Raw genomic sequence first — 27,898 nt, 5'->3', positions numbered from 1 at the left:
GTGCTTGTAAAGTGTCAATACAGGCCTTTTTACAGCATGTTAAGATATTCCATCCATTATATCACATGAAATAATGTAACCCAATGCATTTTGGGCTTTTTTTGCCCTTCTTCGGGGGTAACTGTGAATATTAAAAAACGCATGTAAAAAAACATCATTTTCAACGTATATAAAGTTGCATCTATTTTGTAAAACTGTATACTGTGAAAAACGTTACTCCAGAAATTACACCCTGTTATTCAAACAGTGAAATGTGAACATAATCGTTAAATCAAACTTCCAATAAAAATGCCTTCAATAAACACCACATACTCATCACATATAAAAACATATTGTGCAAAGCGAAAATCCTCATTAAACCATATTTGCAACAAAAGCCTCATGACCCTCGTGTTTATAACAATACTACGCTTAAGTTCCCAAAAAGTTTACTATATACTTATACCTGTGACTCTCACATTCCCAACCGTGCATTCAAGCATTTATTTCCTCCTATCTTCAAAATGCGAATTAATCAACTGAAAAACCTCCGTGTTGATCCACTGCCCATTAACAAAAAGTACCTCCCTTTATAAAGTAAAGCGTAACCCACAAACCACGTGATTCTTCCCTACCTATAGACATAGAACGACCCCAATTAAAGACGTATGATACATAACTATCTTATAGAAATACATGAAACATTGCATAAATATTGCGAAATAAATCTAAACATGAATATGACATTTCAAATATTCGTTGAAAAATGCGAGCGTTCAATCTCATTGATGTTGAGAGTTGATTTAAAGGGAGGTACTTTTTGTTAATGGGCAGTGGATCAACACAGAGGTTTTTCAGTTGATTAATTCGCATTTTGAAGGTAGGAGGGAAATAAAGGCTTGAATGCACGGTTGGAAATGTGAGAGTCACGGGTATAAGTATATAGTAAATTTTTTGGGAACTTAAGCGTAGTATTGTTATAAACACGAGGGTCATGAGGCGTTGCAAATATGGTTTAATGAGGATTTTCGCTTTGCACAATATGTTTTTATATCTGATGAGTATGTTGCGTTTATTGAAGGCATTTTTATTGGAAGTTTGATTTAACGATTATGTTCACATTTCACTATTTGAATAACGGGGTGTAATTACTGAAGTAACGTTTTTCACAGTATATAGTTTTACAAAATAGATGCAACTTTATATACGTTGAAAATTATGTTTTTTGACATGCGTTTTTTAATATTCACAGTTACCCCCGAAGAAGGGCAAAAAAAGCCCGAAATGCATTGGGTTACATTACTTTATGTGATATAATGGATGGAATATCTTAACATGCTGTAAAAAGGCCTGTATTGACACTTTACAAGCACTTGAAAATTGAGACTTTCCGTTCAAACATCTGATAACGCTAAATGAACCAATAAAAAGAAAAATGATTAAATTGACGAATATGGATTACGATGATTTTTCATCTTACTTGAAGAGTGCTACCTGGGACTGCTACAAAACTATCAGCTTCTTTACATATATACTCGAGTGCACAGGGACGGTGCATGCACCAGGTTTAAGCACCCTGAAACCAAATAACTTTGATTAACTTGAACTAGACAAGGAGTGCGGGTTACCAACTTTCAAATCACTAAAGAGAATGGGCCCAGCCCGGCCGCTTTCGGCCTCGGACGGCCACAGACGGCCCGCCCTTTGCCCGGGCTTAGCCCGGCTGCGCCCGAGCGCGTCCCGCAATGCGGGAACTCACTCCTCCTTTGAATCGCCGCCTGGCGCGAACTCCTCGTGATGGGCGGCGTCAGCCGCAGTGGGCGCTGGGGGATGTGGTCTCCCCTCCTCGGCAACCGTGCAGGGGTGTTAAACTGCAACGGTGGCGGGGGAGACCAACGGGCAACTGCCACACGCGTCTGGGGAAAGCAGAGTGTCCTGGTAGGTTTCCCGGTAAAATTATTCGCCTGCTCGGCCGCAACTCACTCCTCCTTTGAATCGCCACCTGGCGCGAACTCGGCGTGATGGGTGGCGTCAGCCGCAGTGGGCGCTGGGGGATGTGGTCTACCCTCCTCGGCAACCGTGCAGGGGTGTTGAACTGCAACGGCGGCGGGGGGAGACCAACAGGTAACTGCCACACGCGTCCGGGGAAAGCAGTGTCCTGGTCAGTTTCCCGGTAAAATTATTCGCGAGAAATAGTTATAAATCACTATTCACGATATGCTAGAGCTGGCCAACGAGACCCCTTGGGAAGCAGGAGCTTGTCCACCCACTCCACAGTGTCTACAAGTCAGGCGGCTGAAGAGCTTAGCAAACATGGAACTGTAGAGGGATATGACTGGGCCTCTTGGACGGCAACGACAATCATGTTGGAGCTGAAAGGGGTTCTAGGAAGGAGTTGGCAGTGCTTGAAAATGAAAATTCTATGGGAAGGTAATATACTGATCTTTTCTCGGAAAATAAACTATTGTTGCAATTAGGATTGCTGGACCGATCTATTGTGCTTGTGCAACACGGCAAACCCCAGGAATTCTGTAACTCATTGTTTTTACATTGATTTCTCCCATTTGTCAAAAACGTTGCCAGTAAATTTTCTGATTAAGCCCCACCTTTCCTGTCAGAAGGCAGTTTAATGCACGAGTCCTTCATTCTGCATTAACCTTGTTATACTATTGCTGGGCATTCTTCCAAGAGGTGTTGCATGATTCATTCACCTTGCACAAGTTACACCTTTGGAGAAGAACAGTGAAGACAGAACCCACAAGTATTTTTGTCTCTGAACATGGCTCTACCCCCCTGTTCACAATCTTAGCACATGCCCCTCCACAAGTTTGTGTCTGATGGTGACCCAGGTTTCTTGCGTTACCCCAGTTTTGCACTGCTTGGTCCTCCTGTGCATCTAGATGCCCCCAACACCAAGTGTTCTGTGGCAAACACCCTTTCCTCAGCTAGTTTTATATCCTAGTCAAGATATAAGCCTTACGAAAAATAGGGTGGGGGGAGGACTAATTAGTACATGGAATTCAGTGGTGTCATACGAAATACCTCCCAACATGTAATTTCATATTCATATATTATTCCTGACTTAAAATTGGACGGGCCTACTTTACAAATACCGGACACAAACAACTGAAAAGAAAATTTTCTTTATTTCTTATAATTTTTATATATCACATAGGTTTCATCTACTTAACACGTGTTTGTTTTCTGCTGGTGTGCTTTAGCCAGCTTCAAGGCACAAAAGCCTGCATCTTTCCAGGTCATTAGGAGATGGAAGAGTCAATAGTGTGAAGTTATCTTTTACTTCCGTGGGAGAGATTCAAGATTAACCCCACTTGATCTCTTTCACGAATAAATTGGATGCTACCAGCGTGATGGACGTTTACAAACACCCCGAGCCAGGTTACACTCGTGCAGTGTTTAGAAATGCACGCACGCAGCTGTAGTAGTGCTGGGGCACAAGGTTACACGGCACCCCAGCATCCTTCGGCCACGTGTAAGGAAAACGGATTCTCCTCTCTAGAAATAGTGGAGGGACTCCGTAAACCCACGTCAACCCCCCACTTGTACACTTGTCCCAGTAAAGGATGCTCATGTGAAACGGAGCGTATAACCTGAGCTTGACCCCGGTGAAGAGAGAAGGTGATACTTGGAAGACCTGGAAGGCCGTGGTTGGCGCAGCGCCCGGTGGATTTTCCATCTCGGTGCTCACCGACCCCGAGTCACTCACCTGGCAGTTTCTGGTGTCTCTTTTAAAAGCGATGCGTTTTATTATTTCAACCCAGATCAACCGAGCACTGTGAGTCCTATTGCTGTAGAGTTTAAACCCCTAAACTGGCCGTTTGGCTGTATCACCTAACGGTGCCTGCCTCTTCGTACAGTAATGCACTAATGCAAAGTATGTATGTGAGTTTTTGTTCTTAGTGTTTTTCTAAATTTCTTGGCTCCTGCCTCCAATCATTACGGTGATAATTTGCACCGAACTTGAAAGGGTGGATCTGAGGTGGCAGTATGACGTATCCTGGCTACTTCCTTAATGAACGTGTCTGTGTTTGACCGCTAAAGATATATTCTGCAGTACTGTAAAAGAGTTTTAAGTGTTCGCTTCGTGGTTCGTTATCAGCCTGACAGTACCTAGCGATTTAAAATATTGGTAGCAGATTAGAGTGAGAGGAGGAGAGTGTTTCAGCCCCTGAGGTTGATGAAATCCGTAACATTAGTGTAACTTCCCCTTCTGTTTTTTTGTGAGAAAGCAAGAAATATTTACGGTTGTTTCGTGTTCTGTAAAAATGTACAAAACTCGAAGCTTTGCTACTGTGCATTTACATAGCTAATCCGGATGGAGCACGTACATTTTAAGTGCTGGTTTGCAGTAATGTATATGTATCATTAGCTAAAATAAAGCGTGGTTGGACAGAAGTCATCCAAACTTTTTAAAGTGAATTGTTAGGGATAGAAAAACAGTTGGTGAATGTGAAAAAGTAATGTTTTTGCTAATTTATAAATCTTACTTAATTTAGATGCCTGCTACAGTTTTTAAACGAAACATCTTAATGGTATAATCACAACTGGACATGCAGTTTACCATGGCTGCTGTCCTGTAAGCCCCCTTTCTTTGCGCTGTTATACAGAGGACTGCGCCAGTCTGACTATAGAGAAGACTTGTAGGAAGGGGGCTTCCGCTTCCAAATTACCGATATGTAGTGTTTAGTTTACTTTGTTGTTTTCAATGACACTTTAATCGAGTGGGTTTGTGTTGTGTCCTATTAAGGTAGACACCAGGCGCCAGGATGTAATTTCACGTCTTCTTTATTATCTCTTAGTCCAAGTTACAGCAATCTGTGTCCAGCCAGCACTGGTGTGGTACCAGCTCCACCAGGAGCAGCGTGCCTGCTGCTCAGCCCATCTCCAACTGTCACCACTCATCCACTCAGGCACCCAGGCATTCCATTCATCACAGTCACACCAACATTCCGATACCATCTCTCACTCTGGCTGAGCAGCTAGAGACAGCAGGGCTGAAGTACATGCAAATACAACTTAGTAGGGTATAACAGTTTCACTTTTGTTGCATTTCCTTTACGAGGTGAATGTATATATTTTACAAATGCAATGTTCTTTTTGCACAAAGTAGTATATTAATTTCATTGCGTATTGATCAAGAATGCTATAGATTTGTCAGTCCTTACCTTTAACAAGTCCTGCTTTGTGTCCTCTGAAGGGCTCCTTCCACGGGTGGGGCGCAAGCTCCCTCCTGTTCTTGTTGGAGTCCTGTAGAGGCCTGCGTTAACCCTGTCTCCCTGTTTGTGACACAGCTTGTGGAACCTGTCTGCCACCAGCTCTTTGAGCTCTACCGCAGCTCCGAGGTGCGGCTCAAGAGGTTCACGCTCCAGTTCCTGCCCGAGCTCATCTGGGTGTACCTGCGCCTCACGGCCAGCCGTGACCGGCAGAGCAACGGCTGCATCGAGGCGCTGCTGCTTGGCATCTACAACCTTGTAAGTGGCGCCGTCCAGCGGACATGACACCAGAGAATGGTCCGAGAAAAGTAGAGTGGCACAAAATGTACTATTGTTCTGCTTTCTGTTGTTTTATTCAAAGGAGCTCAGGTGGGTATAAACAATAACGCCACGGTGCTCCACTGAATAAGTTTTCGTCTTAAATTTATTGTTAGGAAGTGACAGTAACACTGTGCCAAAGAAGTAGGGTGACCAGAATTTTAAAGCCAAAAATGTGTATTGTCTCAACACGCGCCCTGATGAGGGAAGCCAAATTGAGACACCATTTCCCGCTGTTTCTGCTGCTGCACCTATGTCCGGTTTCATACATCGGGTGCAAGCATCCACCAAAGCAGTCACCATAGTATCCGCTTTTTGAAACAACCTCCATTAAAACTGTTGGGAGAGCCCAGACTCTCCTGTGGTAAGAAAAAAGGGAAAGAGGTCCCATTGAGGGAGTTGGCCCTGAGAGAGAACATCAGGTCAGGCCGGACACCTGGGGAGCTGGGACCAGCGCAGAGGCTGGCCAGGGGAGAAGTAAAGCAGGTGAAGAGAAGGACGAGTCACGAGAGAGAACTGGGCCAGTTGTATTCCTTCCAAATGGTGATGGCCAGTAGACAGGAGGAGCCGCAGAGTTCTTGCTTATTGCTCAGAGCAGTCCTGCAGACGGTATTGCTTTGGTACTCATTAGAGAAGGTGTGGTGTATAAGTGAAGGAACTGCTACTATACGAATACACAGAAACCCCCTTATGTTGTTCAGAGTATAATAAAGTCTGATAACTTGCATGGGATTCAAATAAACAACTGCATCTGACTTACTTGACCCGAATGGCACTGACCATGATCAAGGAACATGGCAACAGTTTTATACATCCACAGTAGACTGAGAGTTTTGTTAAAATGAAAATGGTATCTGGCTCTATTTCAGGCACTACCTGGGGACTTAATCACAATACAGGGGAAGTTAATTAATTGTATTTGGAATATGATGAAACAAAAAATGTCCAAGTAATTGTGAAAGTTGCCTAAAACCGGCCAGAAAACCCAGTCCAAAAATTCATAAGTACATTTTAGCAACACGAGCTAAGATCCTTGTTTGACGTTGTTAAATCTAAATCTGACATACACTGGGGGCATGTGGAACAGGCAGTGACAGGAAGGGACTGGCTGCCAAAAATTCATAGCCTCACATCATTTCCTCAGACCTGATCTCTGAGTGAATGACAGCAGTACGGGACATACTCGCACTACATTTTCTAAATGGTCTTCACTCATTAACTGCATCGTTTAGGCCAAACCATTGATTCACTTCTTGCTCATTTTAGGAAGTAGAGAACATGATGCTTGAAGGGAAGGGGGATCTAGAGTGGTAAATGATAGTATATGAAAACAATGGTCCAGAAGTTTATCAGTTTATGGGCATATTGATTGTCTCCATGTCACCTATTTACACAACCCCTAAGTAGCATTACTGCATTAGCAAAATAGTTCTATTCACAAGTCCTATATTATATCAACTCAAAAATGTACCAAAAAATTAATGACAAAGTAAAAAAGTGCAGACATAAGAAAGTGTAAATTTATATATACTTGTTCGAGGCATGTGTGCTGTAGATACTCATGCTTTGCATACTCCTGTAATCTAGTGTTAGGTCCGGATGTTTGCAAGTTGTTTTTCTTCAAAGAAGTCTTTCCAGTCACAAGGTAAGGTCACTCCTCCTTTCGGTGATAGTGTGCATGGGCATCGACTCCATTGTTAGATTGTTTTTTTCCCACCATCGGTTTCGGACGTGTATTGCTGCGCTCCAGTTCAAAACTGTTCTTCGGGTTCCTCTCAGTGTGCAATCCACTCTACCCTCAACGGTATTGTTTCCGTATGGGTTTTCCTGTTCTGCGCGTATCGATTCGCTCGACAAATTTTCCATTTTCGATCGAAAACCTCGCGGGTGGCCTAGCCATGTCGGTCCAGCCTTCTTCCGATGGAACAGACTCCATTCCAATTCTGTCCTGGGTGCCACGCCAAGTACCATCGCACAGACGTACATCAAGTTTGTAACTTGTGCCTCTCCCCGGAGCACAAGGATATAGACTCTGACGCTTGCAAATCGTTTCGGTCCAAGAAGACTCTACGTGATCGTCGGGCTCGACGATGAGCGTTGCAATGTCAAAGCATCCAATACACTCCGGATATCTATGGGGAAGAATCAGCGCAAGAGGAGATCGAAGCGTCCGCCGCAGAAGAAGGGGCCCTCTCCGTTCCAGAGTCTGATTCACAGCTCAAGATCGATCTGGAGCATGAAGATGTGCCTCCGGGACAAGGTGCCGTGAGTACCAAAGACCCCTTGCCCCCTAAATCCGCTTCCAAAGCACATAGGGCTACAACACCACCTCTGCCTTCTGGCCAAGTTCGGCAGCGAGACCATGTTTCCGACGCCCCGCCTCTCGGCTCGGCACCAAAACAAACCGCCAAACCTTCCGGCATGGGTCCGTGTCAACCGAAATTACCTTTGGATTGGAAACCATCTGGCTCCAAGGACAAAGCTAGTTTGGAGCCGAAATCCTGTGCTTCGAAACAAAAACATGCTACGGACCCAAAACCTACTACCAAAGACAAATCCATGTCAACGCTGAAATCTAAGGACAGTGTCTCCGAGCCTCCAGAATCAATTTTAGACGTTCTTATGGCCAAATAGGATCCTACACAAATTTTTCTTATATTAATCCTGATAATGGACATATTTCTGCGAAAACACAGGCAAAACACAAACTTCCTTCTGATGACACTCCCAATAAGATTCCTCCAAAGAAGGACAGGGCTACCAGCCCTGTTTATCCTGCTCCACAACTCTCTCCGTCTTCACCTTCTTCTCCACAGTTAATAATGAATAACCCTTACACACTACACCTCAGGAATCTCCACATACAGATCCAGATGGGGATCATGGTGATGATGATACTCATTTGCCTGCAGACCCATGGAATGATTACACCAGAGATCCTCCAGTAGATAATGACACAGACCTTTACCCTGCAAAGCCTTCACCACCAGACGATAATATGGCTTACTAACAGCTCATTGCTAGAGCAGCAGAGTATCAAGGCGTGGCATTACATAAAGAGACATTAGAAGGGGACTTTATTTGAAACATTTGGGTCGACACACAGGTCATGTCAAACACTCCCTATGCTCAAAGGCATGATGAGGTATGCAGATTATATCTTTAAAGACCCTGTCCGGGCATGTATTTTAACTCCAGGAGTAGACAAAAAATATAAACTCTCACCATCAGATCCTGTGTTTATAAAAGGAAAATTACCTCTGGATTCCCTAGTAGTGCCCAATGCTCGCAAAAGAGCTAACTCGCAAACCTCTGGGGATGCACCTCCTCCAGACCAGGAGTCGAAACTTATAGATGCCTCAGGAAAACAAATGGCTGTTCAAGCTGCCAATCCACTGCACATCGCAAACACACAGGGCCTACTAGCTAGGTACGACAGGGCACACTGGAAGGAGATGGAGCAACTGCTCCAATATCTCTCAGACGAACATAAAACTAAGGCACAGCAGTTAGTTGAAGAGGGAAAACTGCTGGACCTATCTTTTTTAGTGCAGCACAGGTCAACGATTTTGGGAGTTGTTGAGATGCTTCCTTACCTTTTGCAAGGAACAAGAAAGGCATTTTGTATCATGCCTCATCACTAGATTGCTATGATACGGTCCTGGAGTTTGTCCTCTACTTCAATTAAATTTTGAGTTAGTATTGTCCAATTGATCACCTAAGTCCTTCAGCACCAATTTAGTCAGTTCTAAGATGGCCGAAGAACTGAAACTGGACAAGTAGCTTCCACGCACTGTTCCTCGAACATTTGACTTGGGGAAGCCAATGACCAGGTGAGCGATCCATTAATCACGGGTAGCAATGGGCCCTGTAATACCTGGTTGACCACGCCTGTGTCCTGCTTACAGGTTCTGCCTCATGATCGGAGAGTGCATATTGTACAAAGAGTGCTATCCTATATTGTAAGAAACAACCTTTCTCAAATCAGGCGGCACTCTAATCAAAACACGGAATCATAGTTTACGTGTTCTATTCCACGCCATCTTGTACATGAAAATGCCCCATTTCTGGTTTACTTATGTTGAATGATTTTTACTAATGTCCATTACGAACTCGTCACATTACCTTCTGATGCGCTATTAAGGGTCTACCTCTAATTAGCTGATGAAACTGTAATATGTAACCTATATATATGCTCTCGTAATTTAATTCCTCACTTTTTACTTTTAGTTGTAATGTGAAACCTGTATATTTTTGTTTTTATTTCCTTTATGATTTTCTCATTTTTTTCCTATTTACCTCATTGATCTGTGTAACTTTAATCTACACTGGTTATTTATATTACTCACTTTAACCTTCTGATTGTAATGTGAATCTTGTTTATCTTATTTGCCCTGATTTATTCTCTCTCCCTTTGACCTTGCTGATCTCTCTATCAGTAATTTCACCACTCTTCTTGAATACTTTCTCTCCTCGTTGATTGCTTCTCCACTCTCACTTCTTTCTCTTAATCTGCGACCTTAGCTACTTCCTCTTCCCCTGGATTCTCCCCCCTCTCCCACTACACCACCTTATTGGCCACCTCACTAATCTTCCCTTCTTCGCAATCTGTTCCAGCTTTGCTGATAACTCTACCTCTCTGACACCCTACCTGTTCAACTCCACTGCTCCTTCTCCCCTTCCCCACTCCCCACCATCCCAGCCTTTCCTGCACCTCCTCCTCCCACCCTCCATTCTAACTCAGCTGACACGTCATACCTCCCCACATACATACTCCCTTGCTGTTAGAATCACCCATCTCCAGACACTGCCCTAACTTGTGGTACATCCATTACCCCTTAAACCTCTCTGAGCACAGTAAGAAACATTTTAAACACAAACTTCTTATACTCCATCAAGAAACACTTTTTGTGGACAACTACAGTAGCCTAACCGCCACCATAATAACCAACTACATCTTCTTCACTTAACGCCCATCTAAATGAAAACGCATCTTTCTCCGACACCTCCCTATCTCAAAATCCCGCAAAATTCCCTAAAGTCTGAAACTCTCCACCACTCGTTCCTCTTCTTTTCCTGGTGAAATTCACTTCACTTAAGCTCACTATCCCAAAACCTTATACCTACACCGAACTTTAACTTCCAACCATCCAAACTGCAAGTAACCTTCATGTCCCCACACTCCATGACCCTCTCGCATCCACTCCCTGACCCACTAACCTTAACTGAAAGCACTGAATCACATACCCAATCACAAGCAACCTCGCTAGTACTTTATTCTATAATCCTTAATGAAAGCCTCTCTCCAATTCAAAACACTGACTACCTGGCCAGCACCCCCCCCCCTATATCAATCCTCCCTCAACTCCATCGACATCCCTGACCCACCCTCCTACATCTACTCCTCCCCTTGATCTGCGGTCTACTCCACTCCCCACCCCTCTCTTGTCCCCCCACCCTACGATCCCCTCACATCCTTTCCCTGACCCGTTAACCTTATGCGATAGTCCTGATCCCCATATCCACTCACTCGCGTCCTCGCTAGCCCTTAATTCTTCAATCTTCATTGATAGCCTCACTCCCCAATATCGCCCCCCGGCTACATCGACAACACCTTCCCCTCCAGCGATTTGCCCTCAACTCCCTCTTCCTCCCAAACCCACTCTCCTCCATCTACTCCTCCCATGGATCCACGATCTACTCCACTCCCTTCCCCTCCCTGTAACCTTACCAAATCGCCCCCATCCACACAAAACCTACACCATCCCTGGTAAAACCTCCCCATATTTCCCCAAAGGCTCCTCCAATCTCCCCTATTCCTTCTCCTGCTATCCCCTCTCCAAATTATCTAAACAACGCTCCCAAATTCAACTCCCATGCCATCCCTACTTCCCTCGACCCCCTCATTCACTCTATGAAACCAACCTCTCACCCCTCTACTCCGACTCTACCTCCTCACCTTAACCGCCCACTTCTCCGTCCAAAACTTGGGTTAATTCTGACCTAAAGAAAGAGAGAAGAGCTCTCGGGTAGACTGAACGCACTTGGAGAAATCAACCTTCCACCTCGAATCTTGTCCTCCTCAGAGTTGCTATGGCTAGCTACAAAAAAACACATCTTTAACGAAAAAGCCTCCTTCCTCCGTTATCAACTTGACAAGGCTAAACATCTTCCTAGGGAACTTTTTAAGATTGTCGAAAACTAAACTACCTCAGCCCCCCCAAAATTACTAGCTACAGTTGAGAGGTGTGAAGAAATTGCTAGCTTCTTTTCTGATAGTCACCAAGATTGATCAATCCTTCACCCCAACGCCCTCTCTACTCAACCAACACCCCCTACTCAGCACTCCCCCTGTGCCTCTTTCCACTCCCATCCCCCCTCATGATACCTCGCAACTCCTCCTCTCTTTCACCAGCTACGAACCCAACCCTACCGACCCCCTGCTAAAAAGACAATGCTTTATGGAGGGATTTTTGTCCAGTATCTGAAAGCGATGTTCTCAACATCATCACCAAACGTAAACCATCCTCGCATACCAGAGACCTTCTTCCTGCTCATTTGGTACAAGAACTAAAACATATCATTGCCCCACTATGGATCAATATTATCAACTCTTCCTTTGACACTGGTATTGTTCCTGCTCCCCTCCAACTAGGCCACATTACCCCCATCATCAAAAATATAGCTGCTCATCCCAATGACTTACACAATCTGCGCCCTATCTCCAACCTTCCCTTCCTTTTCAAAGCCCTCGAAAAATGCGTCCAGATACATCTGGATAAACACATCGACACATTCAACCTCTTAGACGTTTTCCAATCAGGTTTTAGAAAGGGATGTAGCACAGAAACAGCAATGCTCAAAATTCCTGATGACATACATCGCTCCCAGGACAAAAGCCTCCCTCCTCATTCTTCTTGACCTCTCGCCTGCCTTTGATACTGTTAACCATGTCACCTAACTCAGGATTCTCAAAGACCGCTTAGGCTTTGACGGTGATTTCCTCACGTGGTTCACCTCTTATTTCCAAAATAGAACTCAACAAATTAAAATCAGTGGTTGCCTCTCTAAAACGCAACCTGTTTCCCTGGGCGTTCCACAGGGCTCTATCCTTTCTCCAACTCTCTTCAACCTCTTCATGGAACCTCTCACCCTTATTCTTAAACAAGCTAAAATCAGCTACCACCTTTATGCCGATGACACTCCACTATACTACAAGATCAAATCCCACAATGACATCGTACATCTTAACGATGCCCTGACTAAGATCCAAGTGTGGTTCCATCAAAACCATCTCAAATTAAACGCCCAAAAAACTGAAATCATCATATTCTCTCCCAAGAACAAATCGCTCCCTATTCAACACTGGATCATGGACATTAAAGCTCTCAACTGCTATCGCACCATCTCCAAATTGGTCAAATCCCTGGGAATTTGCGTAGATCAGAACCTAAATCTCACACCCCTTATAAAAAACTTGGCAAAAGGTGCTCTCTTTACTATACATCATCTTAAAATATTAAACCCTTCATATTAGCTGATGACTTTAAATCAGTTGTTCAATCACTGGTCCTGTCTAGAATTGACTATGGCAATGCCACTCTTGCTGGCACCCCCATAATCCACCCAGCCCCCATCAAATCCGTTCTTTCTTCACCTCGCTGACAGGCTTATCTCTGTAAGCGATACGACCACATCTCCCCAGTTCTCAAAAACCTCAAATGGCTTCCAGTCGTAGGCAGATCCACCTACAAGATTGCCTGCACCACACACAAAGCCCTTCATCAAAACACCCCTTCTTTTCTTTCGGACAAACTCCAAAAACCGGGGTGTACTAGAACATTGAGGAGCACTAACGCTCTTGTCCTTGTTCCCCCTCAGCTAAAAAAGAAAGCAACTCAATCTCACTCATTCTCTGACAATGCCCTGTCTATCTGGAATTCACTTCCCAAAGACCTGCTTTGTAACGCTTCCTAACCCTTCTCAAAAAAAAACCTCAGGCTGCTTCTTCTTAATTATACTTACTGTGTCCGACCATGTACTCCTCCTCTTTTCACTACTTATACTGGCTCCCCTATAGCTATAAGTCTCCTCATCCCTCCCTCCCAATATTTTACCTAATTTCCTCGCCTTTTTCCAACTAATGACTTACTATATAATTTTTCTCTGTTCTTCCTGATCTACAATATGCTACATGCTTTTCAACCTCTTATCTATAGTCACTCTGAAAGCTCGACTGCCTTACCATATTTTAGCAAATTTTACTCAGTTTTGTCTATTCTCTACGTTTAACCAAATCATGTAAAGCGCTCTGTTACTCTTGGGTCCAGCTAGCGCTATACAAAACCTTTTAAATAAATAAATAAATAAAATATGTGCTTTAGACGCAGCCGACACCACAGCTAGAGAGATCAATACCAGCATTCTCCTCAGACGGCATGCATGGCTTAGGATCTCTGGGTTTAAGCCTGAAGTTCAACAGTCCATTTTTAACACCCCCTTTGACAAAGAACACCTGTTTGGTCCCATTGTCCACCAATCCTTAGAAAAGATGAAAAAGGACACCAAAGTGGCAAAATTCATGGGAGCGCTTCAGTCACCATCCCATTGAGGCTCCTTTCACCGCTCATCTTACAGAGCAGGGTCGGACCCAAATGCTTCCTCTTATAAAGGCAGCAATCAATCCTTTCCCTCTAGAGGTTTCTATAGAGGAGGATATAGAGGAAACCATTCCAAGGGTAGGGGTAATGGAGCCACACCATGTAACACCCCTTCCCCTAACAAACCGTGACTTGCCCACACTTTCCTCGATCATTTAACACATGTCGGGGGAAGACTTCAGCAGTTTCTCCTCATTTGGCAATGTATAACAACCGACAAATGGGTGCTCCACCCTATCCAACACAATTATTTCCTGGAGCTCACCACCAATCCACCTTGCGTCCACAAACAGTTGTCCTACCACTTACAGCTACTCAAACAAGAGTCCCAATCTCTCTTAGAGAGAGCCATAGAACCAGTCCCATTACACTACCAAGGTTCAGGAGTTTACTCTCTTTATTTTCTAATCCCCAAAAAGGATGGATTATTTAGACCATTTTTTGGTCTCAGAGAGTTAAACCAGTACATACTGTCATAACATTTCCACATGGTAATGCTGCAACAGGTCCTTCCACTTGTACAGCAAGGCGATTTTATATCCACGGTGGACTTAAGACGCATATTTCCACATTTCCATTCATCCAGCTCATCGCAAATACCTCAGATTTGTGATAGCAGGCAAACACTATCAGTTCAAAGTACTTCCATTCGGATTGACTACTGCTCTCAGAGTATTTACGAAATATCTAGCAGTAGTCGCAGCTCATCTCAGAAGACCACAAATTCATATCTTTCTGTACCCAGACGACTGGCTCAACAAAGTCAGCACACCAAAAGTGTCTAGAACACACTCAGACCACGCTACACCTACTCCACCAATTGAGTTTTACAGTCAACATTCAAAAGTCTCACCTACAGTCTTCACAGATACAATCCTATTTAGGAGCCAGTCTCAACACTCAGCTCTAGTCTCCACCATTGCAGCCATAATTTCCAGTATCCAAACTCTATTGCTGCCCTTCCAAGCCAACCAGACCTTGCCAGCCAGAACTTTCATTTGGCTACTGGAAATGATGGCATCATGCATTGCAATAGTGGCTCATTCAAGACTACACATGCGTCCACTACAAGAATACTTAGCATGTCAGTGGAATCAGTCACAGGGTCAATTAACAGATGTAGTCTTGGTAGAAAGCTGCACTCATCGCTCTCTGCAGTGGTGGAGCACACATAATTCATCAAAAGGGCAGCCTTTCATCAACCCTGTTCCACAAGTCATGCTAACAGCAGACGCAACTCTCACAGGTTGGGGTGCACACCTCCATCATTACACAATTCAGGGTCTCTGGGATGACAAACACAAACATATCAACAATCTAGAGCTTTTAGCAGTATTTCTAGAGCTGAAAGCTTTTCAGACTCATTTCACAGGCAGAGTTGTCCTAGTCCGCACGGTCAACATGACAGTGATGTACTATGTACAAAAACGGGGGTACACACACTCTCTATCGGTCACGACTGTCTGAGACAATTTTGAAATGGGCAATCTATTACAAGATTAACCTTCTGGCAGAACACCTTCCAGAAGTGAACAATCAATTTGCAGACCTACTCAGCAGAAAGAGACAGCAAATACACGAGTGGGAACTTCATTGCCCTAATTATCCTTCCATACTTTCAACAGTGGGGATACCCGCAAATAGATGTGTTCGCCACAGCAAACAACGCACAATGCCCAAACTTCGCCGCCAAGTTCAGACACCATCTATTCAAAGGCAATGCCCTATGGATGATTTGGTCAAGGCTATTTGTCCAAACTTTTCTGCCTCTCCCACTCCTTCTGTTTGTGGTTTTTAAAACTCAGGCAAACATCACTCGCGCTGATTTTGGTAGCTTCCACATGGGCCAGTCAACTATGGTACGCCACTCTGTTAGAGCTCTCTGTAGTTCCACATCAAAAGCCACATCTCACCTCCAGTCTTCTCCCTCAGAAGCATGGAGAAATCAAGCATCCAAATCCCAAGGAGCTCAACTTAGAGATTTAGCTCCTTAAGTCTTGGATATTTAGATTTGCCACCAGACTGTATGACTATTCAGAAGGATGCAAGAACACCTACTACCAGAGTTTGCTAGCAGCAAAATGGAAACAATTTGTTGTCTACTGTTATTACAAAATTCTACTTCTAGATGCTTCTATTCAGAACATTGTTTGTTACCTTCTGCACCTACAGCAATGTGGGCTAGCTTACACGTCCATTCGTTTGACCTTGTAGGAGTAGCTGGGAATCTACAAAACAGACTGCATTTGTTTTTGTTCAAAGTTCCTGTCACTAAAGCTTTTATTGGAGGGCTTAAAGAGAGTTATATCACCAAGAATTCCCCCAGCACCAGTGTGTAATCTTAATGTTGTACTTACAAGACTTATGGTTCCACCCTTAGTACCACTACACAAGTGTCCTTAACAGTTTCTCTCATAGACGGTTGCATTCCTCATTGCAGTCACTTCATTAAGGAGATTTGGTGAGCTACAGGCATTAACCTTAGAAGAACCCTTCTTTCAACTCTATAAAGATAGTGTAGTGCTTCGTACCAATCCCAGATTCCTTCCTAAAGTGGTTACTGCTTTCCATAGTAACCAATCAGTTGAATTACCTGTATTATTTCCTCATCCTGATTGAGTAGCAGAACGGGCTCTTCACACACGTGACGTCAGAAGAACTTTATTGTATTATATCGAAAGAACAAAAGATTTTTGTAAAACAAGGCGACTGTTTGTTTCATTTACACCACCTCACAAAGGCAATCCTATTTCTAAATCTGGTATTTCAAGATGGATTGTTAAGTGCATTCAAAGTTGCCACACAAAAGCTAAAATAACTTTATCTATACCCCCGCTAGAGTGCATTTCACTCGCCAAATAAGGGCATCTTCCTCCTGGCACTTTTCAGGCGGTGCCAGGAAACCCTAAGGTAGCTGTGCGCCAGACAAAATCAAAATGAAAATAACAATAACAATCTATGGCCTTCTTAGGTAACAACCCTATACCTGACATCTGTAAAGTAGCAACATGATTTACACCACACACATTTACCAAACACTATTGTGTGGATGTATTAGCATGCCAACAAGCCAATGTAGGGCAAGCAGTGCTCAGACAACTTCAACATCTACTGGTTAGCCACTGCCTTGGGAAAATACTGCTATATAGTCTGTGCAAAGCATATGTAACTGCAGCATACATGCCTCGAATGGATTATGTTACCCAGTAAGCATCTGTTCTTGGCATGTAGGACTGTAGATTCACATGCACCCTCCTACCTCCCCGGGCACCTGTAGTTTTTGCAGTTCTCATTATTTAAATTATTAATTAATGCATGGACATCACTTTGCTGCACTCACTTACTCCATTCTCACCCTCTTGCAGGAAAACAATCTAACAATGGAGTCGATGCCCACGTGCATTATCACCGAAAGGAGTAGTCACCTTACTTTGTGACTGGAAAGACTTCTTCGAAGAGCTTGCAAACATCCGGACCTCTTCACTAGATGGCAGGAGTATGCAAAGCATGTGAATCTACAGCTCTACATATCAAGCAGAGATGCATACGGGGTAAGTAACATTTTATATATATACTAGCAGCCCGCCCCGGCGTTGCCCGGGGCAGAAGGGGGCTGGGGGCAGCATTTTATGCTTCTGTGCACTACCGCCCTCCCCGACATTGCCCAGACCGCCTCCCTCCCGCCTCGCCGCCCCCGTCCGCCCCGACATTGCCCAGACCGCCTCCCGCCTCATGCCCACCTTTGCCTTACCTGAGCCGCCCGCTCCGGACTTCACCGCCACTCTGGACCTGTAGGCCCCATGGGAGGTGGCGCACATGCCGTCGGAGCATACCGGCAAAGCAATTCCCCAAACGAGCCTCGGATAATGTGCGATCTCAGGAAAAATCAGGTCCAAACATCGATAGATTTCAAGTTGTTTAATTCACACAAAGCGTTTCAACTGCTTCCGCAGTCTTGATCACGTGTAAACGTGCACCACAAGTGATTGGTTTATAAAAGAAATCATGGTAACAATAGAAGACGGCTGTGTATAGAGTCAAATGGCATGATAATCGGTGGCCATATTGGAATATAGTTGAGACGTACAAATAACTTCTCCATATGAAAAGTGCTGCACATACATAGATATCTGCAAGCATGAGCTAATACAATACAACAATTCTTGTTATCAAAGTGAAAATGTATGCTCTAAATAGCTTACGGCCAGATCGAGCTACGTGTCAAATCAATGAAAACAAAACACTGCTGTCAGGTGAGGTGCTGTCGGGAGTCAAGTTAGCAACCCCCGAACTGGACTCAGTAAGTTGCGCGTGTCAGATAAAACGCACATGACATCCGTCCTAGTGACCCATAATGTAGATCTACTAGAGAAAAGTAGCTGCACCGAGTGGCTGCACAGAATGTCTGGTGCAAGGAAAAGCGATAGCATGTGTCCTTGTGTGTGCGCTAAACTTGTTGAGGCCTTGACAATCTAGACTGTCATGCCCTCTTAAATAAACACAAATAAAGTAATGGCAAGTGCCTAAGTAAAACCAGAGGGAAAATGAAGCCCATCTATTGAAACCAAGTGACCTGGCGGATGTCATTATGTAAAGCATGACCCATGTAAGGTGAGAAAAAGGGAGCTCGTAGTATTGGCAAGTGCCCGTAGTGAAACTTGCTGTAAAATAAGCACTGTCCTCGAGATGTAAAGAATACAGAGCTAGTGCCCCTATTCATTACCCCACGTGGTCTGCTTATGAAAGACTGGCTACAAGCAGAGCCCCAGTTGACTACGCTTGACGCAACAGCATGTGTTGACCATGAAATAAAGGTGAAGTGAAGTGAAGACGAAGAAAAGGTTAGGTGGTCCGTGATAGTCTATCCACAGTGAGTGGACTCCTTCATTTCCTCCTGCAAAAGAAACATAAAAAATATATATTGAAATAAATTAGATTAAAAAATGGTTGAAACACCAGGTGTACTACTCTAGACAGATAACATTGTTTATCTCCTAGTACTGCTGTATTACAATATAATACATATACCCTAATTTCTACTGCACAAGAAATTGAGTGGAAAAAAGGGGAGGAAAAATACAGGGAAAAATTAATTGCAGTAAGGCTGCTGCCATGTACACTACACAAAAAAAAACAAAGAGACGTGGTCATGTTCTCAGAAAAAATAATCTGCCAAATGCTCTTTCAGAAAGTTCTAAAGGGGAGGGGGGAGAATCTACTGTTAATCTAGTCCTTCTTCCCTCCGGTGTATTGCGAATTCCTCATCTTGATTAAGACCCCCATGGGGGTCTTGGTTTGAAAATCAATGATACATTTGGATTCCCTTTGCCTTAATTTCAGAACCCTGTCCCCTCCTCTGGGGTCTCTCGGGATGTGCTCTAGTGCAAGGTAACTGAGAAGGCTGGGATCGGAGAAATGTTTTTCTTGGTAGTGTCGGGCCACTGGGCATTTGGGATCTCTGTACGTGATTGCCCTCATGTGCTCAAGTATTCTTTTTTTTTAACCACGAGGGTAGTGCTGCCAATATATCGGAGTCTACAGGGACATTCTATGACATTCACCACAAATGTGGTGCTACATGTGAGGAATTGTTTGATGACATTCTTATGAGATGTGTGTGGGAGTTCTTTGCGAAAAACACTGTTCTTACATGCAGTTTAAACGCGTTGTGTGAATTAAACAACTGGCAATCTATCGATGTTTGGACCTCTGTTCCTGCGAGCGCACATGGGGAATATATATATATATCTTGTGAATATATATATATATATATATATATATATATATCGTGAACCAAGGAATGACAACGCCTTGTTCTGGCCAAATTTCATTTATTTAGTCAGCTGATAGGACACTTTTTGCCTGTCTAGCAGGCTTGATCCTATCAGCTGATTAAATAAATGACATTTGGCCAGAACACGGCGTCGTGTTCACGAGGGATTTGTATATGTTACTGGCACAAAATAAAGACTTGGTTATAAGTTTGTCAAGTATGATCTTGAACAAAGACCACATCAGCCTCCTTAACAAAGGACTTTCTTTTTGCCCCAACACTAAAATGGACATCCTCAATTTTCGGATCTACCTTTATACATTTTGTCGTAAGGCGAAACTAAAGAAACATTTTGAAGAGAGACCGCCCAATAAATTCAACTCACGTTTATTACCAACTGAAACATCTCTGCTGACACGAAAGGAATTACCTGCCCTGAGGGTGATGTCAAATCTAGATAGTGAAACAATAGGAAATAACTCCCTTGAGTCTACAACCAATGAAACTGATCTCGACATCTGCAGACGGGAAGGCATAATGACCAACAAGGGTGGAGAAAGTGGACTTAAGTCACAATCAAAATTCTGCCCACAATTACCACCTGGCAATAAAATAGATCTTTTCCATGAAATTGTTGTAGAGGAAATGAACCAACTTACCAAACAAAAGAAAGAATATGAAAAACGTTCATGGAATCTCACGAAAGGAGAACAAAGGGCCTTGAAAGAACTGAGAGACAATCAAAAAGTCATTATAAAGGCTGCAGATAAAGGCGGAAATATTGTTATGCAAGACCGAGAGCAATATATTACAGAGGCCTACCGCTAATTGAATAACCAAGATCACTATACTAAGTTAGAGACCAATCCAACTGAACGATGGACTAAAAAATATCATTCGCTACTTCTGAATTGGAAAGATAAAGGACTCGGAGGAATTTATGTATTTGAAGGTAGAGAATCCCATTACAGCAACGATATACTTTCTGCCGAAAGTACATAAGTCTCTCATTTGTCCACCTGGCAGACCCATAGTTAGTTCTATGGGTTCGCTACTTGAGAAAACCTCACATTTTATTGATGTGTTCTTGATGGAGTACGTGAAATCCCTTCCGTCCTATCTAAAGGACACAACAGCCTTCCTGAACAAACTAAAAAATCTTACTTGGAACGAGAATCTTACCATGGTTACAATAGATGTAAACTCTTTGTACACGTCCATCCAACATCAAAATGGACTTTCAGCTGTGAGGAAATTTTTGGATTTACGGTCACTCAGCTTCCTCGAACACTCAGATCTGCTACTGGATATGTTGAACTATTGTTTAACCCACAATGTTTTTCTCTTTAATGGGGAAATTTACCTTCAAAGGCAGGGCACTGCCATGGGAACATCTGTAGCCCCAACATACGCAAATCTTTTCATGGCAGTATGGGAGGAAAACATACTAAGAAGCAAATACAAGTCCTATATACGAACCTGGATAAGGTATATTGATGACTTATTTGTCTTGTGGGAAGGAGATCAAAACCATCTATCAGAATTTTTAGAGGATCTAGACCACAATGACTTGAACTTAACATTTACATCATCCTGTAGCAAAACCAGTGTGTTCTACTTAGATGTGGAAGTGTTTGTCAAAAACCAACGGTTCTGCACAAAAATACATAGGAAACCCACTGCCACTAACAGTGTTCTTCATGCTAGCAGCGGACATCCGGACCATCTAAAGTGGAGCATCCCGTATGGAGAGATGCTCCGCGTAAAAAGATACTGCACAGAACCAAAGGATATAGAACAAACTATTGAAGACACTGGTCTCAGATTTTTGGCAAGGGGATATCCTATCGAGGTCGTTGAACAGGCTAAGACAAAAATTCAGGAAAGACCACGATCCACATTACTGGAAACAATGGAGAAGGTGGAAAATTAAGAAACAACCCGCATCATCATGGATTTCAACGTAGAACACCAAAGTCTTAAAAAAATCATAAAGAAAAATTGGAAAATCCTGATGTTAGATGATTCATTGAAAAAAAACCTTCCACCAACTCCCCAAATAACTTACAGAAAGACAGTTTCTCTGGGTGATATCCTCACACAAAGTCACCTATCCACCATCAATCCACAGAATGAGAAAGGCAACAAATCCTGGCTTACAACACCTGGCTTCTGGAAATGCTCTAAATGCAAAGCCTGTGAGTACGGCAAAAACACTCTCATATGAACTACAAAACGGAAACATAGAAAAAATCACCGATCACATAACGTGTGAATCCAAATTTGTAGTATACGTCCTACAATGTCCATGCCAAAAACTATATGTAGGCAGTACAATAAACAAATTGAAGCTACGTATATTACAACATCTTAGGGCGATCAAGAATCAGGATCTCGCTTACCCAATGGCCAAACACTTTCAGGAGAAGCATTCTAGCAATAACCAAGAACACAACTTTTTGGTGCAAAACTGGTTAAGCAGCATGAAAGAGGAGGAGATAGAACCTTAGACCTAAGAAGAGCAGAATCAAGGTTCATCTTGGCACTGGGAACAGAGAATCCTTTTGGACATAACCTGGATGCAGAACTGTATGTACATTTATAGAATAACAACATCTCTGGATAACACATGTAAATATTGTTGATCGAACTGGATGAGAGAGAAAACAATCCAAGGTTTAAGAGGAAAAATGATTAAAAGTCCTATATAATTGAGCAAAAATTGTTTTAACAAATAAGGACAATAACCATATGAGCATTATATAGATGTTTATATTTAATGACATAATGTTAGGGTAAAGTATATTGAATCATTGAATGAGGGTTTTATTTTGTTGCTCACTATGTTCTGTTTGTGTAAGTCTACTTTAGCTTGATCGTAAAACAGATAGTGGGTTACTCCGCACCTCCTCGGCTTCTCAATGTATATGGACTGATAGGGTAGACCTGGTTGAGAAGGGATATGTGAAAGGTCAAGGATAGGAATGCGCCCTTGCACATTAATGCTATTTGCACATAACATGTTTACATATGATAATTTGCACATTGCACTCGGCACTTTATTCGTAGTATAATTGATTAACTGACCTGATAGATAACTGTTATTTCTCCCCTCAATCCGTCTACCCTTTACTTTTACTTTCCCTTATCTTGCCATTAATGATTAATTTCTTGATGCTTGCTATGAATTATTGAAATAGTTTGATATAGTTATTAGGAATACATTGTACCCCATACCTACTTCCCTTATTCTTATGCCACTTTTGAAAATTTGTATTTGAACTAAGAAGTCATGATGGGAGTGATGTTGCTCAAAAGAGGTTTAACTTGCCATTTTCTGTCATAGGGTACTTCACCTATATGTTTCTTTGCTCATAAAACTGTGTACATAAATGAAAGTCTAAATTGGCCACTGAAAAACAAGTGATTAGAAGGGTTAACAGTCTATTCTGTTTTTAATGGAAATGAAGAAGGGACTTTAAGCACTTTGCACTTTAAATGGACTGTTTGGACTGCGGGACTCTATGGTCCAGTCGAAGGCAACCGCTGAAACGCGTTGACCGTCCTCTTTGTCTGCACGATGGTGTTGAAAGAATAATAAAAAAAACCTACCTGAAAACGAGTGTTGGACCCCGTTTGTGCTGTGGTGCTTCTGACCCTCTGGTTGCGAATTGGAGCTGGCTGGGTCCGTTCTTTGTTGAAGATATATATATACATATATATCTCGTGAACCAAGGAATGACAACGCCTTGTTCTGGCCAAATTTCATTTATTTAGTCAGCTGATAGGACACTTTTTGCCTGTCTAGAAGGCTTGATCCTATCAGCTGATTAAATAAATGAAATTTGGCCAGAACACGGCGTCGTGTTCACGAGGGATTTGTATAGGTTACCGGACCTTGCTTGGGTGGTCCGTTTACGCCGGCACACCCTCTGTGTGTGTGTATATATATATATATATCTATCAAATGTCCCGATACGAGAGGAGCACTTTATGGCTGGTGCTGGCGGCGAGGTGCGGGACAGCCCCGCATTCAATGTTTACCAGCAAAGACTTTCCCATAAGGAAAAACGCCGCACACCACTTCGATTACTCCATGCTTATTTTATTTTCTGTAGGTTCCCCACCTACGCGTTTCGGACAGCAAGTGTCCCTGTTAACGGTACAAACATTTGTCCATCGTTACTGTTAGTTATTTAACCAATTACATCACACAGCAAATTACGATGCATTGTGGGCTTGGTAGTTTGAAATATGTATTTTACATATTCTGACAGGGTTTGGCGCTGGATTTTTGCAATTTTGGACACAAACCAATTACTAAGTATGCATGTAAGTCATGTTAGTTAATTGCGTTAAATGAGGACAACTTCATGAATTGTCGACATTTAATTATTAATTAGCGCATACGTTTGGGCATTGTAGGACTGAGTGTCCATGTTATGGCTGTATGCCAAAGAATATGTTTGTGTCATTGATGCATCCATCAACAGTGTCAACCCTGCCAGAAACAAAATTAAATTTAATTTTTTACAAACGGCGCATTAGTTTAATTTTTATGCAATCTATTGTTACCCATTTTGGCGGAGATGATTATCATGAGTACTTTACATTTCATTTTACATTTCTTTATCATTATATTCAATGCAAGATCTCCAGTTCATTGCCTTAGACTTTAGTTTCACAAATGAACATGTAACTCTTCATCCTCGTTCAGACCCCACGGGCTTCTTGTTTTGAATCTTATTATAAGCTTGGATTCCAAGCGTCTTAAGTTTTTGATTCGATCTCCCCCTCTTTCATTTTCACCCACCATGGTAATCCCAGAGTACTTCATGTCTTTCCACGTTTTTTCTGGGTGGGTTTTCAGATGTTTGGCAGTCGCATAACTCTGATCATTAGTCTGAATTGCTCGTGTGTGCTCTAATATTCGCTTTTTAAGCGGGCAGATTGTTGAGCCTATATACTTTTTTTCCGCAGAAGCATGTTATCTGGTATACCACGTATTGTGAGTCCAAAATGGGTAACAATAGATTGCATAAAAATGAAACTAATGCGCCGTTTGTGAAAAATTAAATTTAATTTTGTTTCTGGCAGGGTTGACACTGTTGATGGATGCATCAATGACACAAACATATTCTTTGGCATACAGCCATAACATGGACACTCAGTCCTACAATGCCCAAACGTATGCGCTAATTAATAATTAAATGTCGACAATTCATGAAGTTGTCCTCATTTAACGCAATTAACTAACATGACTTACATGCATACTTAGTAATTGGTTTGTGTCCAAAATTGCAAAAATCCAGCGCCAAACCCTGTCAGAATATGTAAAATACATATTTCAAACTACCAAGCCCACAATGCATCCTAATTTGCTATGTGATGTCATTGGTTAAATAACTAACAGTAACGATGGACAAATGTTTGTACCGTGAACAGGGACACTTGCTGTCCGAAACGCGTAGGTGGGGAACCTACAGAAAATAAAATAAGCATGGAGTAATCGAAGTGGTGTGCGGCGTTTTTCCTTATGGGAAAGTGTTTGCTGATTTTATATATATATATATATATATATATATAAATATATATATACATATATATATCCAGAATGCACAGTTTTGTAATTAATACACAGTTCGCCTCCTTTAACCCAATCATAGGCCACCAAAATGTTCTTTGCATTACCCAAACAGTGCAACCGTCACTCTCCGACTGCTTTATCAATGAAATAACGATTTTTCAGCAGGTTGTCCTGTCGCAGGAAAATGTCATTATTGGCTAAAGAAGAAGACACTTGCTACACAGATGTAGGTTAATATTTACTGCACCGATGGCACCATACAACTCTCAGTTTAAGAAAGATGAAACTGAGCATTTACCACTTATAACGGGGGAGGAGGGGTTTGGAGTGCAAGGAAATAATTTGTGTGTCATGTGGTGGTGTCCAAAGTCGTCCGATTTTTGGAGAGATGTTCAATGCTAAATTATAAACTTGACTAAAACTGCTCTGCGATTGTGTGCAAAACGTATTATATTTCTGAGTCTCAGGTGAAATGTGCATTTGAGAAAAACGGTTTTGACTGTAATCCAGCCCCAGCTCCTCCACACACACACACCATACTGCTCTCATGGTCGAGGTGCTCCTGCTACTACCAAATGTTTCTCATGTGATGTGCTACTTTCAGGAATTAGATCCATTCTGTATTAAGTCTGTAAACTAAATATGCAGGAATGATGTTCTCTTAACACCATTAATGTGGCTTTCAAGATTTGGCCTATAATGTCCATGCAGTAGATAACATATTTGCTCAATGTGAGTTGTCTCCTATACACTGCCTTTCAAAAGCAAAATATTACTTGCCTTCTGTTGGACCTAGAAATGTCAGGTCACCTAGGGTTGCCTGGCCTAGGTTAAGACAGTCACTAAACAGAGGCACATGTGTAAAGGTTGTCAACCACCCAGCAGTAACTCAAAGCAATTCCACTAAAAAATGACGCTACACCAATGTTTTGGAAAAATATGGCTTGATTTATAAAGATATGTTTGTTTTTACACCATTATTTCTCCTTAATCGGTTTCACTTTGAGTAATGTATCACACTTTACAACTCCAACTTATTCTTCTCAGTACATTACATCAAGGTACATCAAGGTACAACACTAGTCTCACCCCACCTTTCTAACAGTATATGCAGCTAGAGAAGGATATCAGTGATTATCCTAAAATAACATATGCACCTGTAACTCTTATGAGGACTTAACACTTTTCCCTGACAGAAGGTACTTTTAGCAATACTTCAACAGATTGTACTACCCCCAGATCATGGTTCTGTGGCCGCTCTCCTCTGGACCTGAAAACACAAGGATTACTTCATCACGTCAATTACCACCTTCCAGGACTCAGTATGGGGAGCGAACGGGGTACCTGGGGAAGTTTTAATAGCACAAGGTCTGAATTTCCCCACACAATGAGACCTTCTGGGAGGAACCGCTCCTCAGTCCCTCTTGGCGTTATATCTCTGAGTCTCAGTCTTCCCCCACCACGAACTCCTTACTTACAGTTGGGCCCGCAAGGCCGAAGTCTCCGATCGCCGAGCGGAAAGGGAGACCACGACAGAAGTCCCAGCCGGTAACCTCTGGCGCTCGATCTGTTTCCTCCCGCCCGACCAGCCACTCGCTGTCAGCGCTGGCGCGGGGAGGATGGGGGAAAGGATCCCTCCGTGTGCAGGAAACTACTGCTCGCTCCCCCGCCTGACCAGTCACTCAATTCCAGAGCTGGCGCGGGGCGAAGGGCTCACCTCCGCTGACGAGAGCCGATTCTGATCTTCCGTTTCCTCTTCCCCGGTCGGCTCCGCCTCACGAAGACAGTCGGCTCAACCAGGCATGCGCGGGTGTGTAGTGTCTCCACACCCGAGCCCGCTCTATTCCGACGGCTCCTTCTTCCGCTCCGCTCACTCCGGGACCTGTGGCTGTCGCACCAGAGCTGCGCCGCTCAGGGGGATGCCCTCCTCAGCCAAGCCTCTGCCTATCTCACTCCGATCCAGGGAAGGCTGAGATCGCCTCTCCTGCTCGTTCACGTCACTTGCGATCTCCGCCCTTACTGCAGAGTCCCTGCCTTCTTCTCCCTTGATGAGCCGCTATCCTCACCAGCAGCCTGACACCACAGGTATGAGGGGGGGAAGACTCAGCTTGGGTAAATGACAGAGGGGAATCGAAGGCAAGTACGTCCTCAGTCAATTTAAGGAGCCAATCGAGGGGGTCACAATAAACGAACCCTCAGCATTAACCCTTCCCTCTTCTTGGCAAAACACTGCCAGAGTCTCACCGAGGCTTCCCAACTGGACAATAGACTGTGCTCCTCAGCAATACAGTCACCCTCAACCACTCATAACCCTTACTTCTAGGCTAGGGGTTGATCAGGCGCCCAG

The 27,898-nt window shown here is 43.1% G+C and overlaps 1 protein-coding gene across 2 annotated transcripts in view; it reads left to right on the top strand.

The window, feature by feature from the left end:
* HYCC2 (hyccin PI4KA lipid kinase complex subunit 2) overlaps positions 1–27,898 on the top strand; it is a 699,566-nt gene that overhangs the window by 471,780 nt on the left and 199,888 nt on the right. For both annotated transcript variants that reach the window (XM_086955234.1, XM_086955235.1), the window contains exon 5: positions 5,292–5,471. In XM_086955234.1, the coding sequence (XP_086811360.1) occupies positions 5,292–5,471 (180 nt within the window). The remainder of the gene's footprint in view (positions 1–5,291; positions 5,472–27,898) is intronic.

The sequence above is a fragment of the Lissotriton vulgaris genome, chromosome 2_1, assembly GCF_964263255.1.
Source record: "Lissotriton vulgaris chromosome 2_1, aLisVul1.2, whole genome shotgun sequence".
NCBI classification, from domain to species: Eukaryota; Metazoa; Chordata; class Amphibia; order Caudata; family Salamandridae; genus Lissotriton; species Lissotriton vulgaris.
The sequence above is the reverse complement of the archived record's forward strand: the minus strand, read 5'-3'. Positions and strand labels throughout refer to the sequence as shown.